The 15,239-nt window shown below is 41.5% G+C and overlaps 1 protein-coding gene across 1 annotated transcript in view; it reads left to right on the forward strand.

Moving 5' to 3' along the window:
• ATL3 (atlastin GTPase 3) overlaps positions 1 to 15,239 on the forward strand; it is a gene marked incomplete at its 5' end in the record, with an annotated part of 43,310 nt that overhangs the window by 4,265 nt on the left and 23,806 nt on the right. Inside the window, 4 exons of the mRNA XM_079707304.1 lie at positions 8,182 to 8,396; positions 8,538 to 8,681; positions 12,214 to 12,318; positions 12,819 to 12,869. Coding sequence (XP_079563430.1) covers positions 8,182 to 8,396; positions 8,538 to 8,681; positions 12,214 to 12,318; positions 12,819 to 12,869 — 515 coding nt within the window. The remainder of the gene's footprint in view (positions 1 to 8,181; positions 8,397 to 8,537; positions 8,682 to 12,213; positions 12,319 to 12,818; positions 12,870 to 15,239) is intronic.

The following is a 15,239-nucleotide window of genomic DNA, read 5'->3' on the forward strand; positions in this document are numbered from 1 at the left end:
TCCTTTTTAATTATCCAAATATTTTCAACATTTCTACATACTTTGAAATGACGGCTGATGCGGTATTACTATGAGCTATTTACAGCACTAATCAGAATTGGCAGTGTGATATAGTTCTACCACTCACTTTTTTTTTTTTTTTTTTTTTTTTTTTTTGTGGTACACGGGCCTCTCACTGTTGTGGCCTCTCCCGTTGCGGAGCACAGGCTCCGGACGTACAGGCTCAGCGGCCATGGCTCACGGGCCCAGCCGCTCCACGGCATGCGGGATCTTCCCGGGCCGGGGCACGAACCCATGTCCCCTGCATCGGCAGGTGGACTCTCAACCACTGCGCCACCAGGGAAGCCCACTTTTTTTTTTTTTTTAACTTAGGTTTTAAGTTCACTAAACTTAGGTTTTCCCTAAACTTAGGTTTTAAGTCCACTTAAATGTATACAGGTGGTCGGGGAACTAGGATCCCACAAACTGCGTGGTGTGGCCAAAAAAAAAAAAAAAAAATAGAGATGATAGATGTGACTGTGGTCAGGCCATATCTTTGTATGTGTATAAAATGTCACATCTGTTACTCATATAAATGAACATAATAGAGCATTAGCTCTTCATATCGAACATTAACTGTTCATGTAAGTGAGCATTACTGTTGTTATCATCTCAGAATGCATATCTAGACCTTGGGAAATGATTGCTTTGCTAAAGGGAGGAGGCATATAAGGTTGCCACTTAAAGGTTTTTCTAGTACTATCCCTGGAGGTTAGATCTCCAGAGTATAAGATTACTGAGAAGTGGGAGTAATTTCACTGCAAATGGAGTATCTCTCCCCCTTAAAAAACTCCTAAAACAAACCCCCAAGTCTTTGGTGGGGCCCTTGCTGAGCAAGTTGCTTTAATGTTTTTATCATCGTAAATTTTGATCTGTTCTTTAGCCAGGACTATACAATTTTAAATTAAGCCAAGGCATGAATACGTTACCCAGCAAGTTTGGCCAATTTAGATATTCAGGAAATTTTCAGTTGTTCAAGAGAGATTGAATTTTAGAGCTATAGAATGGCTTTACGTAACTGCCTGATTTTGTAGACGAAACCGAGACACAGAGAAGTAAAGTGATTTACTCATGCTGTTACGGTTAGTACGAAACTGGGCCCAGAAATCTGGTCTTTCCTGATTGTTAGGGAAGGCCTTTCTCCTGTAGATACTCCTTCACTGTCACAACAGTCTTTGCCAAACCAGGAGCTTAAGTCATAGAAGGAAGAAATGATAGGGTCTGGTGGTATGTTTCATATAGGAAGGTGGAGTCAGGGAAGATGTGAAGACTGAAAGGTGGAGATTTGAGAGAAGTGGAGCAGCTGAGAGGATTCATTTTATCCTCTTTTTTCTTTTTTTTTTTTTTGCGGTATGTGGGCCTCTCACTGTTGTGGCCTCTCCTGTTGCGGAGCACAGGCTCTGGACGCGCAGGCTCAGTGGCCATAGCTCACAGGCCCAGCCGCTCTGCGGCATGTGGGATCTTTCCGGACCCGGACACGAACCCATGTCCCCTGCATCGGCAGGCGGACTCTCAACCACTGCGCCGCCAGGGAAGCCCGAGAGAGGATTCATTTTGATGATACTAAATGTAGACTTATAAAATGTTAGAACTGAAAGGGTTGCTAGAGGTTAAATCTTGACTCATTTTACTGTTGAGACTGAAGACTAGACATGCCCAGAATCACACAGGTTGTTAGTGGTGGAACTGGAACAGGAACTTGTCTCCTGACTCTTGTACCCATATATTTCTACATAATACTCCTCCGAGAGTGAGCTGATGGTGGAATATCCAGGTGAATCTGTCCCTTAAGCAGTTGCACATTTGGACCTAAGCGCAGGTTAGAAATTAATGAAGTTGCATCACCAAAATAGAGGGTGTAGTGAAATTATAAGAATAAAGAGCTTATTCAGGGAGAGGTTGAGAACTGCAGAAGGCTAAAGCAGGGCATTGGTGGGTATCACAGGAGGCTGAAAAGGAGAACTGGTGAACGGGGATGATAAAGAGGCTGGAAGAGAACTAGGAGTGGGCACTGTTGTGGAGTCCAAAGGTTTTAAGAAGTTTTAGAAGTGGTTGGCCAGTGTGTTATATCACAGGTGTAGAGTTGAATGAGAATCAAGAAATGCCTATTGGATTTGGCAGGAGAGGTCATTGATGAACTAGAGAATGGTTTCAACAGAGAGACTGAGAGGAAAGTCAGATTGCAAGGTGATAAGAAGGGAATGAGTAGATAAGTGGTTGAAGACACACTTTGAGGGAGGCTGACAAAGAAAGGAGACTGGGAGGAGGAAGGGAAGAAACTGACTTTTATTGAGGTTCTTTACATGTACTATAGGGTTTAGTGTTTACAATACTAGGAAGCTATTATTCTATGGTAGATCCTGGGGCTGAATGTGGTAGTTTCCCTACTCCCCAGGGGTTCCCAGGAGCTCATTACAATATTATTATGTTGTAGTGAGTGGAATAATAGTAAAGGTTTTAGTGGAAATAGGAAAGTGGGTTCTTTTTATGGAGTCCCTAATATGTGTCAGATACTGTGCTTTGAGATGGGTATTAGATTTATAAATAAATGGAGCTACAAATGGTTAGAAATTTATCCACAGTCACATTGTGACTAAATGGTGGAGTTTTTCATTTATTCCCCAACTGTTTATTGGATGTCTGCTCTCTGTGGGCACTGTTCTGGTTCTTGGGGGATATAGCATTGAACAAAAAGACAAAAATTTCTGCCCTCATGGAGCTTACATTCTAGAGGTGAGAAAGTAAGGATTTAAGCCCTGCCGTCTCTCTTGATTGCTTTTAGTGTACTGTGCAAAGTGATGGACTCTGAGAGGATGGGGTGGGCGATCAGGACAGAGGGAGGGTGAAGGTGATTGTTGAAGGATGAGCAAGTGTTTGCTGGAGTCAAGTGGAAGAAACATTTCAGGCCATGAGAACAAATGGTTGAATAGGCTGTATATTTGAAAATTTGGAATCAAGACAGGACAGGACGTGAATCCTAACTTTCTCCTAGGGGGAAGACCAATGAGTATAAATTTACCTGGGAGGATGAGGAGAATAAAGAATTAGAGGAACGAAGGCAGTAGGGCGAATGGTGAAAGGCTTTGACTTACAGGATGGACACTTTTTTAAAAAAATTAATTAATTTATTTATTTTGCAGTACGCGGGTCTCTCACTGTTGTGGCCTCTCCCGTTGCGGAGCACAGGCTCCGGACGCGCAGGCTCAGCGGCCATGGCTCACGGGCCCAGCTGCTCCGCGGCATGTGGGATCTTCCCGGACCGGGGCACGAACCCCTGTCCCCTGCATCGGCAGGCGGACTCTCAACCACTGCGTCACCAGGGAAGCCCCAGGATGGACACTTTTTAGCTTTAAGCCATCAATCCATAAATTTTTTTTTTTTTTTTTTTTTTTGCGGTACGCGGGCCTCTCTCTGTTGTGGCCTCTCCCGTTGCGGAGCACAGGCTCTGGACGCACAGGCTCAGCGGCCATGGCTCACGGGCCTAGCCGCTCTGCGGCATGTGGGATCTTCCCAGACCGGGGCACGAACCCATGTCCCCTGCATTGGCAGGCGGATTCTCAACCACTGCGCCACCAGGGAAGCCCCCATAAAATGTTTTTGTAGTTTTTAAAATAAATTTGTTTTATTTATTTTATTTTATTTATTTATTTTTGGCCGCGTTGGGTCTTTGTTGCCGCACGCGGGCTTTCTCTAGTTCCTGCGAGCGGGGGCTACTCTTGGTTGCGGTGCGCGTGCTTCTCATTGTGTTGGCTTCTCGTTGCAGAGCATGGGCTCTAGGCGTGCGGGCTTCAGTAGTTGCGGCACGCGGGCTCAATAGTTGTGGCTTGCAGGCTCTAGAGCATGGGCTCAGTAGTTGTGGCACACGGACTTAGTTGCTCCGTGGCATGTGGGATCTTCCTGGACCAGGGCTTGAACCCGTGTCCCCTGCATTGGCAGGCAGATTCTTAACCACTGTGCCACCAGGGAAGTCCTTGATAGTTTTTTTTTTATGTAGTTGCTGTCATGATATGTTTATGTACTGTAATGAAGGCATTCATCCCTGAAGGATGAGGTAACATCCTTAAAGCAACACTTGGGGATGTTAACTTGCATGATCAACCTAACAGGCAGGAAAGGTTGGAAGGTGGCATGGCTAAAGGAGAGGGCCCTGAGGTTTTGATTAAGGGATCTATGAGATTGGGAGGCAGGTTGTCTGAGATGCGAGGATAAATCAGCAAAGGAAATTTACATGATATCTAGAAAAGAGTGAGTGGAAATAAGATTTTTACTTGGACGATCAATAATATAGTTCTCTTGTCTTAGGAAGTGAGAGATAAAGATAGTGTGGTGAAAAGTGAGCAGCTCTATTTGTTTAAATTAAATTATTAGTGATGTGTACAGTTTAAAATGATTTTTCCCTTAAGTGGATCCAAACCAAAGGAACAAGATCTTTTAAAATCTGGTGTGCCCAGTATACTGTCGGAGAGAAATGCAGGATCACCCCAGCTCCCTCAACTAAATATAGCCTGGTTCTCTTCTTTTTCACTTTGCTATAGGCAGAAAGAGGAAGAGATGAGGGAAGGCTTTATCACTTTTTTTTTAAACTGTCCTTAGTGGTCTTCATCTTCTCTTGAAGTGCAATTCGTTGTCTACAGCTGCATACATTTTTGTCATGTGATTATTCTATCTTGTTTGTAGCCCAGGTAACTTTATCTTCCATACCTGTTGCCCTGACAATATCACCTGCATCCTTAGGGTGGTAGCTTTCAAGTATATTACAGTACATATCATCCATCCTTTTTACAGTTGTGTATTGTGTGCCTGCTTTGTGTCAGTTCATTCACACTGCTCAGTAAACTTTAATAGTGAAATAGATAAAATTGAAAGAGCCAGTACCATGAACTTAATTGTGAAGTCCTGGGGGACTATTGTATTGGTTACTAGGTTTGATTGTATCTCATAGAGCCTCCAAATAAGTGATTTAAACGGGGTAGACATTTTTCTTTCATATGAAAGTGAGCCAGCATGGCAGTTCTGCTACACCAAGTCCTCAGCCCTACCTCTCTTGTTGCTCCAATATTCCTAGGGTGTTGCCCTCACATGCCTGGTCCAGGGTGACTCGCTCCCACTTTCACATATAGCCAGCAGGAAGGGGGAAGATACATGATATGGAAGTTGCTATATCATTTCCAGTCAGAACTTAGTCACACAGTGATACCCTGCATACAAGGTTGGGTTGGAAATGTGTTTCTTCTGAGCATTTATATAACCAGCTAAAAATCTATTGCCATAGCAGGAGGAGAAAATGAATATTGGGGGAGCAACCAGCCATCTCAGGGACTTTGGTATTGCTTTGAGTACTGCACAGTACTTAACCTTGTGGCTTATCCATAAGGTGTCAATAAATTGTTCTCATTTCTTCTTTTATATAAAAGTCTGAAGGTCTTCAGGTCCTGGATTCACCTGCTGTTATGGCAATAAGAACTCTAAGAGATTATTTACAGAAATGTTTCCTTTTTATAATAGGAAATAATGGGAAAGAAAAGTACTAGTATATATGTATTATAATGCTAGAATGACATTGAATCAATGTTTATAAATTGTTTTCCAACAGTTTGCAAAAAATTAAAAAGTGACAAGAACCCTTTTGTTGCTGTCTGATACAGTAAGTATAAAAAGCGAGCAGCAGGACTCCCTTGGTGGCGCAGTGGTTAAGAATCCGCCTGCCAATGCAGGGGACACAGGTTCGATCCCTGGTCCAGAGAGCTGCCACATACCGTGGAGCAACTAAGCCCATGCGCCACAACTACTGAGCCCACGTGCCATAACTACTGAAGCCCACACACTGTAGGGCCTGCATGCCGCAACTACTGAGGCTGTGTGCTGCAACTACTGAAGCCCGCTTGCCTAGAGCCTGTGCTCTGCAACAAGAGAAGCCACCGCAATGAGAAGCCTGCGCAGTGCAATGAAGAGTAACCCCTGCTCGGCACAACTGGAGAAAGCCTATGGTCAGCAACGAAGACCCAATGCAGCCAAAAAATAAAAAAACTAAAAAGTGGGCAGCAATTCCCATACTTAAAGATTAGAGTCTGGCAGTCAAGCTGTTTTGTCGACTTTGCCTGCTGTGATCATTCAGCCTTCAGTGCTTCCCAGATGAAAGTGTTTCTGGGACCACGTGTATGATTTTGGCCAAATCTGCCTACCTGTTCTATGCTCAACTTAATATTTGTCCTTCAATTTACTTTATATTGATTAGTTTTTAAAACTTAGCCTCCTTCTAAGCAATAATCCATTAAAACATGGTTTTGTTTCCTAATGTTTAATAGTCATTAAAATACATAATTATTAAAATAAAACAAGTGTCCTTTTAACTACCTAAAAACATCTCCTTTAGTACATACACTTAGGGAAGGGAAATAGTGCTTTGCCTCATTTCATAGGCCCCACTGCTGTTTTTTTTTTGTTGCGGTACGCGGGCCTCTCACTGTCGTGGCCTCTCCCGTTGCGGAGCACAGGCTCCGAACGCGCAGGCTCAGCGGCCATGGCTCACGGGCCCAGCCGCTCTGTGGCATGTGGGATTTTCCCGGACCGGGGCACGAACCCATGTCCCCTGCATCGGTAGGCGGACTCTCAACCACTGCACCACCAGGGAAGCCCTCCACTGCTGTTTTTTTGTAAACCTTCCATAAATCCACATAGCTAAGTGGCTCTGAATTTCAAAGAATTAATATCTTTGTGCTTTCAACTTTAGAAGAGAAACTACTGGTTAGTGCTTAATTTTGAACTAAAGAATTAATTGTCTCTAAAGCCTTGACTAGGTTATTAAGAGTGATCTGCAAAACATAGCCACCTAAAAATCTTTTCAAGCTTTTCTCCAGAACCTGTTGGGGAAGATGCTTAACTTTTGTAAGCCTTAGTTTCTTTATTTTTAAAATGGAGCAGTATTATTTACCTTGTAGGGTTGTTCTGAGGATTAAGTAAAATGATGTATTTAAAAGGCTTAGGGTCTTCCCCGGTGGTCCAGTGGTTAAGACTGCACTTCCCCTGCAGGGGCCACGGGTTAGGGTTAGGGTTTCCCTGGTCAGGGAGCTGAGATCCCACTAGCCACGTGTTACGGCCAAAAAAAAAAAATATGACTTAGCGGTGGCAGTCACCCTTTCTACTATTGGTGGACGTTTGGGTTATTTCTAATTTTGGACCATTTTGAGTAAAGCTGATGTGAACATTCTTGTATATATGTCTTTTGGTGGATATACACATACATTTCTCTTAGGTGTATACCTAGGAGTGGAATTGCTTTATCATAGTTATGTTTAGTTTTAGTGGATACTACCTAACGGTTTTTTCTATTCCTGTCAGAATGTATGAGAATTACAGTTGTACCACAGTGTCTCCCACAGTTGATATTGTCAGTCTTTGAAATTTTAGCCACTCTGATGGGTGGGCAGTGGTATCTCATTATAGTTTTATTTTTAAAGTAATTTATTTATTTATTTTTGGCTGCATTGGGTCTTCGTTGCTGCGCGTGGGCTTTCTCTAGTTGTGGCGAGTAGGGGCTACTCTTTGTTGCTGTGTGCGGGCTTCTCATTGCGGTGGCTTCTCTTGTCGCGGGCTCTAGGCGCACGGGCTTCAGTAGTTGTGGCACGTGGGCTCAGTAGTTGTGGCTCGTGGGCCCTAGAGCGCAGTCTCAGTCGTTGTGGCACACGGGCTTAGTTGCTCCACGGCATGTGGGATCTTCCCGGACCAGGGATTGAATCCGTGTCCCCTGCATTGGCAGGCGGATTCTTAACCACTGTGCCACCAGGGAAGTCCTGGATATCCTTTTTTAATGAAATGCTCGTTCATAATCTTTTACCCATTGCTATTTTTAAAGGTGGAATGGTTGTCTTTTTCTTTTGTTTTTCTATAATGATTCTGGATATGAGTCCTTTGGATTTAGGTGTTAGGAATATTTCCTCCTAGCCTGTGACTTGCATTTTTACTCCCTTAAGGATGTCTTTTAATGAACAAAAATTCTTAATTTTAATGAAGTCTAATTTGTCATTTTTTTCTTTTATGGTTGGTGCTTTGTGCCGTGTTTAAGAAGTTTTTACTCTTCCCATGTTAAAAAATACATATTTAAAAAATATTTGAAACTAATTTTTTTTCTCTACAACAACATAGCTGATGCTATGGAGAGTGGAAAGCCTTGTCCAGTGCAGGTTGTTTTGGTTCAGAAAGACCAACATGCCTTTGAGCTAGAAGAGAAAGCCTTGGCCAGCATCCTCTTACAGGAACACATCCGAGACCTTGACGTGGTGGTGGTGTCAGTGGCTGGTGCCTTCCGAAAGGGCAAGTCCTTCTTTCTGGACTTCATGCTACGATACTTATATTTCCAGGTAAAGTAGAATTATTTCATTTCAAATTAGAAAGTGAGACTGTTATGTCCAAAAGAGCAAAACTAAGCTCATGAATTATCCTTGATGTTTAAAGTTACTCGAAATTTTAGACTTAATGGAAATTTCTTATTTCTCCTATAGAAGGAAGGTGGCCGTTCAAATTGGTTGGGTGACCGAGAAGAACCGTTATCAGGTTTTTCGTGGAGAGGGGGCTCTGACCCAGAAACCACTGGGATCCAGATCTGGAGTGAGGTTTTCACTGTGGAGAAGCCAGATGGGAAGAAGGTAAGGAAGAAAAAGACTTATAAACTAACAAACACAAGAAAATGAGAACTTTAATGTGTAGCCTGATAATCCAATTAAAAATGATTTTTATCATAATGATATAAATGCATGTTTAAAACTAATTCATGAATATAATTTAGAAGGTCAAAGAGTAACATAAAGCTTCTAACGAAAAATAGCCATCAGGTGCCCTAGTCCTCCGTCTACTCATTTTCACTTTCCAGAGGCTAATGCTCACAGCTGTTCAGATGTTACTTCTGTTCTTTACACTCTTACTCCTGTAAGCATTCACTCCCCCCACCCCTCCAGCTGTCAGCAGGGCATCTTACCCACTTCATCGAGCCTAGTAAGCTTCAGTTGTAGAGCTTCTCCGCAGGTTTCTTTGTAAGGGTCAGCAGGGGCAAGTCATGTGTCTCCTAAAGTGGAAGAGGGGATTTGGGGTTATGACTGTTTCTTTAACAGACTTTAACCCATTCCTTCTGTTTTTAGCCTCACCCTAAAGCATACCTTCACAGCTGTTTGTGCCTCTCATTTTTGAGTCTTTCCAGGGCTTCAGGTTTCATAACCCCTTCAGGTTGTTCAGCTTCAGCCGTTTCCTTGATGTTAAGTAATTAAATATTTTGAGAGCTGGACAGTTGATGCATGACTTTTTTTTTTTAATGTTTACTTACTTACTTACTTACTTACTTACTTACTTATTTATTTGGCTGTGCTGGGTCTTAGTTGCGGCATGCAGGATCTTCGTTGCTGCATGCGGGATCTTTAGTTGCAGCATGCGGGATCTAGTTACCTGACCAGGGATTGAACCTGGGCCCCCTGCGTTGGGAGCCAGGAGTCCTAACCACTGGACCACCAGGGAAGTCCCTGATGCATGAACTCTTGATCACTGTTTCCACAGCTTCTATTTTTTCCCTTATAAATTTCCTTATTCTTTTAATGTTTTGTTTCTTTCTCTCTCTTTTTTTTTTTTTTAGTGAAGTTTCAGGAGAAAGGTATATTGGAAAACCCTTTTTTTTTTTTTAGCATAGATACACATACAGAAATGCGTAGCAAAATGGGGAGATTATCACACATTTTTTTTAAGGGTAGAGAATGTAGGAGAATAAGGAGTTTTTGGAATATAACATTAGAAACTTTTGCATGGAAGGATCTTCAGATGTTATTTTTATCCAGCCTTTAATTTTCCAACAGCTTTACTGAAATTTAATTGATGTTCCATTTCTCCCCTCCCAGCTTTTGTCACTATTTTACTTTAATAACATTGTTTTTATTTTTGTTTAAATGGTCAGTTATCTTTTAAAGATATTTAAATAATAAGAAAAAAGCCATATATTTACCCATGCAGTTACCATTAACTGCTCTTCACTTTTTGTGTCCAGATTTTTATCTATTTTTTGTATTCATTTTTCCTTCAACCTGAAGGACTTCTTTAATATTTCTTGTAGTGCTGCTCTTTTGGTGCAGAATTAGCTTTCTTTCTATGTTTGAAAAGTATTTTGCCTTTGTTTTGAAAATATTTATGCTGGATATAGAATTCTAGGCTGGCAGTTTTGTCTTTCAGTGCCTCAAAGATGTCACTCCCCTGCCTTTTTTTTTTTTTTTTTTTTAAAGATTTAATTTCGGGCTTCCCTGGTGGCACAGTGGTTAAGAATCCACCTGCCAATGCAGGGGACATGGGTTCAAGCCCTGGTCCAGGAAGATCCCACGTGCCGTGGAGCAATGAAGCCTGTGCACCACAACTATTGAGCCTGTGCTCTAGAGTCAGCGAGCCACAACTACTGAGCCCGTGTGCCACAACTACTGAAGCCTGTGCGCCTAGAGCCTGTGCTCCGCAACAAGAGAAAGCCCACACACAGCAACGAAGACCCAACGCAGCCAAAAAAAAAAGATTTAATTTTATTTATTGTTTTGGCTGCGTTGGGTCTTCGTTGCTGCGTGCGGGTTTTCTCTAGTTGCGGCGAGCGGGGGCTACTCTTCGTTGCGGTGCGTGGGTTTCTCATTACAGTGGCTTCTCGTTGCAGAGCACAGGCTCTAGGCGTGCAGGCTTCAGTAGTTGTGGCACATGGGCTCAGTAGTTGTGGCTCGCTAGCTTAGTTGCTCTGCAGCATGTGGGATCTTCCCGCACCAGGGATCGAACCTGTGGCCCCTGCATTGGCAGGTGGATTCTTAACCACTGTGCCACCAGGGAAGTCCCCATGATTAGTCTTGATTGGTCGTTTAGTTTGACAGTATCCTCTTCACAAAACAGCTAAGGTATGGGTAGATGAAGTCTTTTATCATTAGGTTTCAGTGTATTCATGCTAGAAACTTCATTTCATTTGAATTGATCTTTTTTCTGAATAGTGCTTTCTTTTGGTTGAATTTATATCATATGTATTCAATCACAGTAGTGCATTGGGTATATGAAAATCCATAAATATATAATGTTATTAATGGGTCCTGATATATAAACTATATAAAATGATTTATTATCATTTCTAAGAATAAAAATACTTTTCTAAGTAATAAAAATATTTCTAAGAATAAAAATTTTGATTTGTATTTGTTATCATAAATCTTACTTAAAAATGTTTTTGACTATGGCATTTCTCTTCTTGTATTCAATAGAGCTTCATAGAAAGCTTCCCTTCTGGCCTTTGCAATAACTTTGGTATTGGTAAAGAACTAGGCACTTGCTGATGAATTTACTTATTTTTCTGAACATATTAAACCCTGTCTTCTTTTGGAACTAGTTATGCACGAGTTTGAAAAGTTTTATTCTTAAATTATATGACTGAAAATTATAGCAAGTTGTATAAGGATTATAAGGTACTATATCTTATTTAACATTTTGCATACATCTAACTTTTAAGGTGGGAACGTTCATTAAGGCTTCATGAAACTAATTACGTAGAGTGAATGATAGCCTAGTTTCTCGTGCTTTCATTTGGCATCTGTGGTGTGGTCTCTGTTTCATAAAGATTGAAATAAATGTTCATTTTATTTTATCATACAACGAGAAAACTCTAGAAATTTGAGAGAAGAATGCAGGCTTGCAGGTAAATGCCAAAAATATCCCACGCCATATGTTTTATTTATTTTTTGATTATGCCTAAGTTTAAACTAAGTCAATTAGTTAATTGACTTAGCCAATCCAAATGACTGGCTTTGAAAGTGAGCTAATTGACTTCAACATTTGGCTGTTTTGATTGTTAGGGTGATTTTCCCCTCTTTTCATACCTTATTGCTTTGTATACCTCTATTTTGTATCATATCACCAGGTGAGAGCAGATAATCTTCTCCAGAAAAGTTCTCTGTTCAAAAATACAAGGCAGCTGAATACTTTATTATTGAAAAAAAATCACGTATTAAGTGGACCTGCGCAGTTCAAACCCCTTTTGTTCAAGGGTCAACTGTAATTGTACTTTTCTGATAGAACCTACGAGCAGGTGCTTGAGCCTCATTTAAATATTATCTGTACTTTTCAATTTCTCCTTGCATATCTTCCCTTCTCACTTTTACATATTTTGTTTGTGTTTCCTTTTTTTCATAGGTTGCAGTTGTTCTGATGGATACCCAGGGGGCATTTGACAGCCAGTCCACTGTGAAAGATTGTGCTACCATCTTTGCTCTAAGTACCATGACTAGTTCTGTTCAGGTAAGACCATTTGACTAGGAAAAAAGTTTGTAGAAGAAATAAGATGAAGCGAATACATCTAGTTTCAGTTATTGTTCTGTTATCAGCATTCCTATGGTGATATGTAAATGTTCTTTTTAGACTACAGATATAAGTTAAGCTCTTACAAGCTTAAGAAGGAGCCTAAACTATTTTTCCATTTTGGTCATAAATATATGTAGTATATTCCAAGAAAAGTCTGAAAAGTGAAAATCGAAATTATATCATTTACATCATACAGGAAATATAGATTTGGTAAAAATTGAAGAAAACTATATTTTAAAGTATAAAGGAAAGATTATGTGATTTCAACATTATATGCATAGTTTTCGAAAAGACAGCTGTTATTACTGTTTAAACAGACCTCATATTCTTATATGCAGACCTTTAATTGTACAAAGCTTCTGTTCAGTCCTTTAGCCTTATTTGGGATTCATTTGAAGTAAGCTAGACTAGAATAAATCTGGACTTTTGTTTTCTAGATTTATAATTTGTCCCAGAACATTCAGGAAGATGATCTTCAACAGCTACAGGTATATATTTCTCATAAAAATGTTAATATATCATTTAAAAGTTTTAAGACTAAGATAAGTTTTACAACTGAGTAGTTTCAGCCAAAGATTGAAACATGGAGGAAGGCTTGGGGTTCATGGTAATCCTGCATTCTGTGTCTGTGGCTGGAGTGGTCAGGGAAGGCCTTAGTGAGTTGAGCTGGGAACTGGAAGAAAGTGGGTGGGTCAGTCCTGCAGATATATTGGGGGGAGGGGTGTGGGGAATGGTGCAGGGGAGGGGACAGCAGGAAGAAAGACCCTGAGGTGGAGTGTGCTTGGTGGGATCCAGGAACAGCAAGGAGGCCAGTGGGTGGGGTTGGAGGGTGAGACGGGAGAAGGCCAAGTGATGAAGTCAGAGAGGCATTCAGCTTCCAGTGATGCCCTGCCTTTGTAGGACTTGGGCTTTTCCTCTGGGTGAGATGAGAGCCATGTTTTGATCAGAGGAGTGATATTATTTGACATATTATGAAAGGATCACCCTGGCTGTTGTGTTTAGAATAGATTTTTAGAGGCACAAGTGTGCATTCAGTGAGACTGGTTATGGAGCTATTGCAATAATTCAGGCGAGGTTAAATAAATTCATATTTATAAAATGCATAGGATCATGTGCCTGGAAAACAGTATGTGCTTAGTAACTGCTAGCCGTTACTTATTATACCTATCACTGCTACTGTTATTAGTCATTGTCTCCTCTTCTCCATAGTAGCAGTTCTTTTTTTTTTCGGGCTGCGTTGGGTCTTCGTTGCTGTGTGCGGGCTTTCTCTAGTTGCGGCGAGTGGGGGCTACTCTTCGTTGCAGTGTACGGGCTTCTCATTGCGGTGGCTTCTCTTGTTGCAGAGCACGGGCTCTAGGTGCGCGGGCTTCAGTAGTTGTGGCACACGGGCTCTGCAGTTGTGGCGCACGGGCTTAGTTGCTCCACGGCATGTGGGATCTTCCCAGACCAGGGATTGAACACGTGTTCCCTGCGTTGGCAGGCAGATTCTTAACCACTCTGCCACCAGGGAAGTCCCAACAGTAGCAGTTCTTATACACTTTTCCTGTAAAATCCTCTTCATTGAGTATTCCAGAGTTGGATGCAATTTGGCATGCTTCTCTAATTCTACTCCTCCCACTGACATTCAAGAAACATATCAATACCAGAGTGGGGGTGTCTTTTATTATAGAAATTACCTTGAATTAGTTCTAATTTCTATTTCTTAAAAAAAAAAATGGAGGCCCGCGTACTGCAAAAAAAAAAAAAAGGAAATAATTCCTAAATTTTGGTTCTTAATGTTATTATTAGTAGTTAGCTGTACTTCATAATTGGTGGTTCTACACCAGTGCCATTGTTCAGTAGTTGAGAGCTGTTGCTCCATAATACATATCCATCAAAACTTGAATTTGACACCTTTTCACCTGAAACTTATTCCTTTCTAAGCTCCTTTTTTTGGAGTGCCTAATTTGTGTGAGGCAGTGGACCAAGTGCTGTAGATACCATAGTATGTGAGGTAGACATGATTCTTTATGGATTTTGTAGTCCAGTCAGTGAGAGGGTACCTAAATGCCTAGGCATGGGTGATGTATTAGGACTACTGTCACAGAGTACCACGACCTGGGTGGCTTAAAACAGTAGAAATGTATCATCTCACAGTTGTGGAAGCTAGAAGTCGGAAATCAAGGGGTTGACGGGGCCACAGTCTCTCCGAGCCTGTGGGGAGAATCCTTTCTTGCCTCTTCCTGGCTTCTAGTGGTTTGTTGGCAATCTTTGGCATTCCTTGGCTTGCAGCTGTAACACTTCAGTCTCTACCTCTGTCTTCATGTGGCTGTCTTCCCCCTGTGTCTGTGTGTCTTTGTCTTCCCGTTGCATTCTGTTCCCTGTGTTTCTGTTATGTCTTCTTATAAGGACACTAGTCATATTGGATTAAGTCTTACCCTAGTGACTTTATCTTAACTTGAATAATCTGAGAAGACCCTACATCCAATAAGGTCACATTTCACAGGTACCAGGGATTAGGACTTCAGCCTGTTTTTTGGGGGGGTGGGCACAACTCCATAACAGGTGATAAGGATTATGATGCAGTTACATAATTCTCCTTTGATACTATTCTCAAGAGCTCCACCATCCTCTGGTTCCTCAAACCCTAGATGTGTTTAAACATGTCTTTCCCGTAATCATTTCAAAACTAAACGTTCCTGATTCTGTTAATTACGCCCTGCTGTAGGGGAGGAAAAAATCTTTACTCATCTTAGGTTCTTGGCTGAAGCAGGGATTGAATGGAAGTGCCTGCTTTGATGAAGAGGACTGGGACACGTGTCAGTGCTTGATGAGTGATAGGGAATGACCACATGGTTTGCAGATGGATGGCAATAAAG

The sequence above is a fragment of the Hyperoodon ampullatus genome (genome assembly GCF_949752795.1).
Source record: "Hyperoodon ampullatus genome assembly, chromosome: 7".
Lineage (NCBI taxonomy): Eukaryota > Metazoa > Chordata > Mammalia > Artiodactyla > Ziphiidae > Hyperoodon > Hyperoodon ampullatus.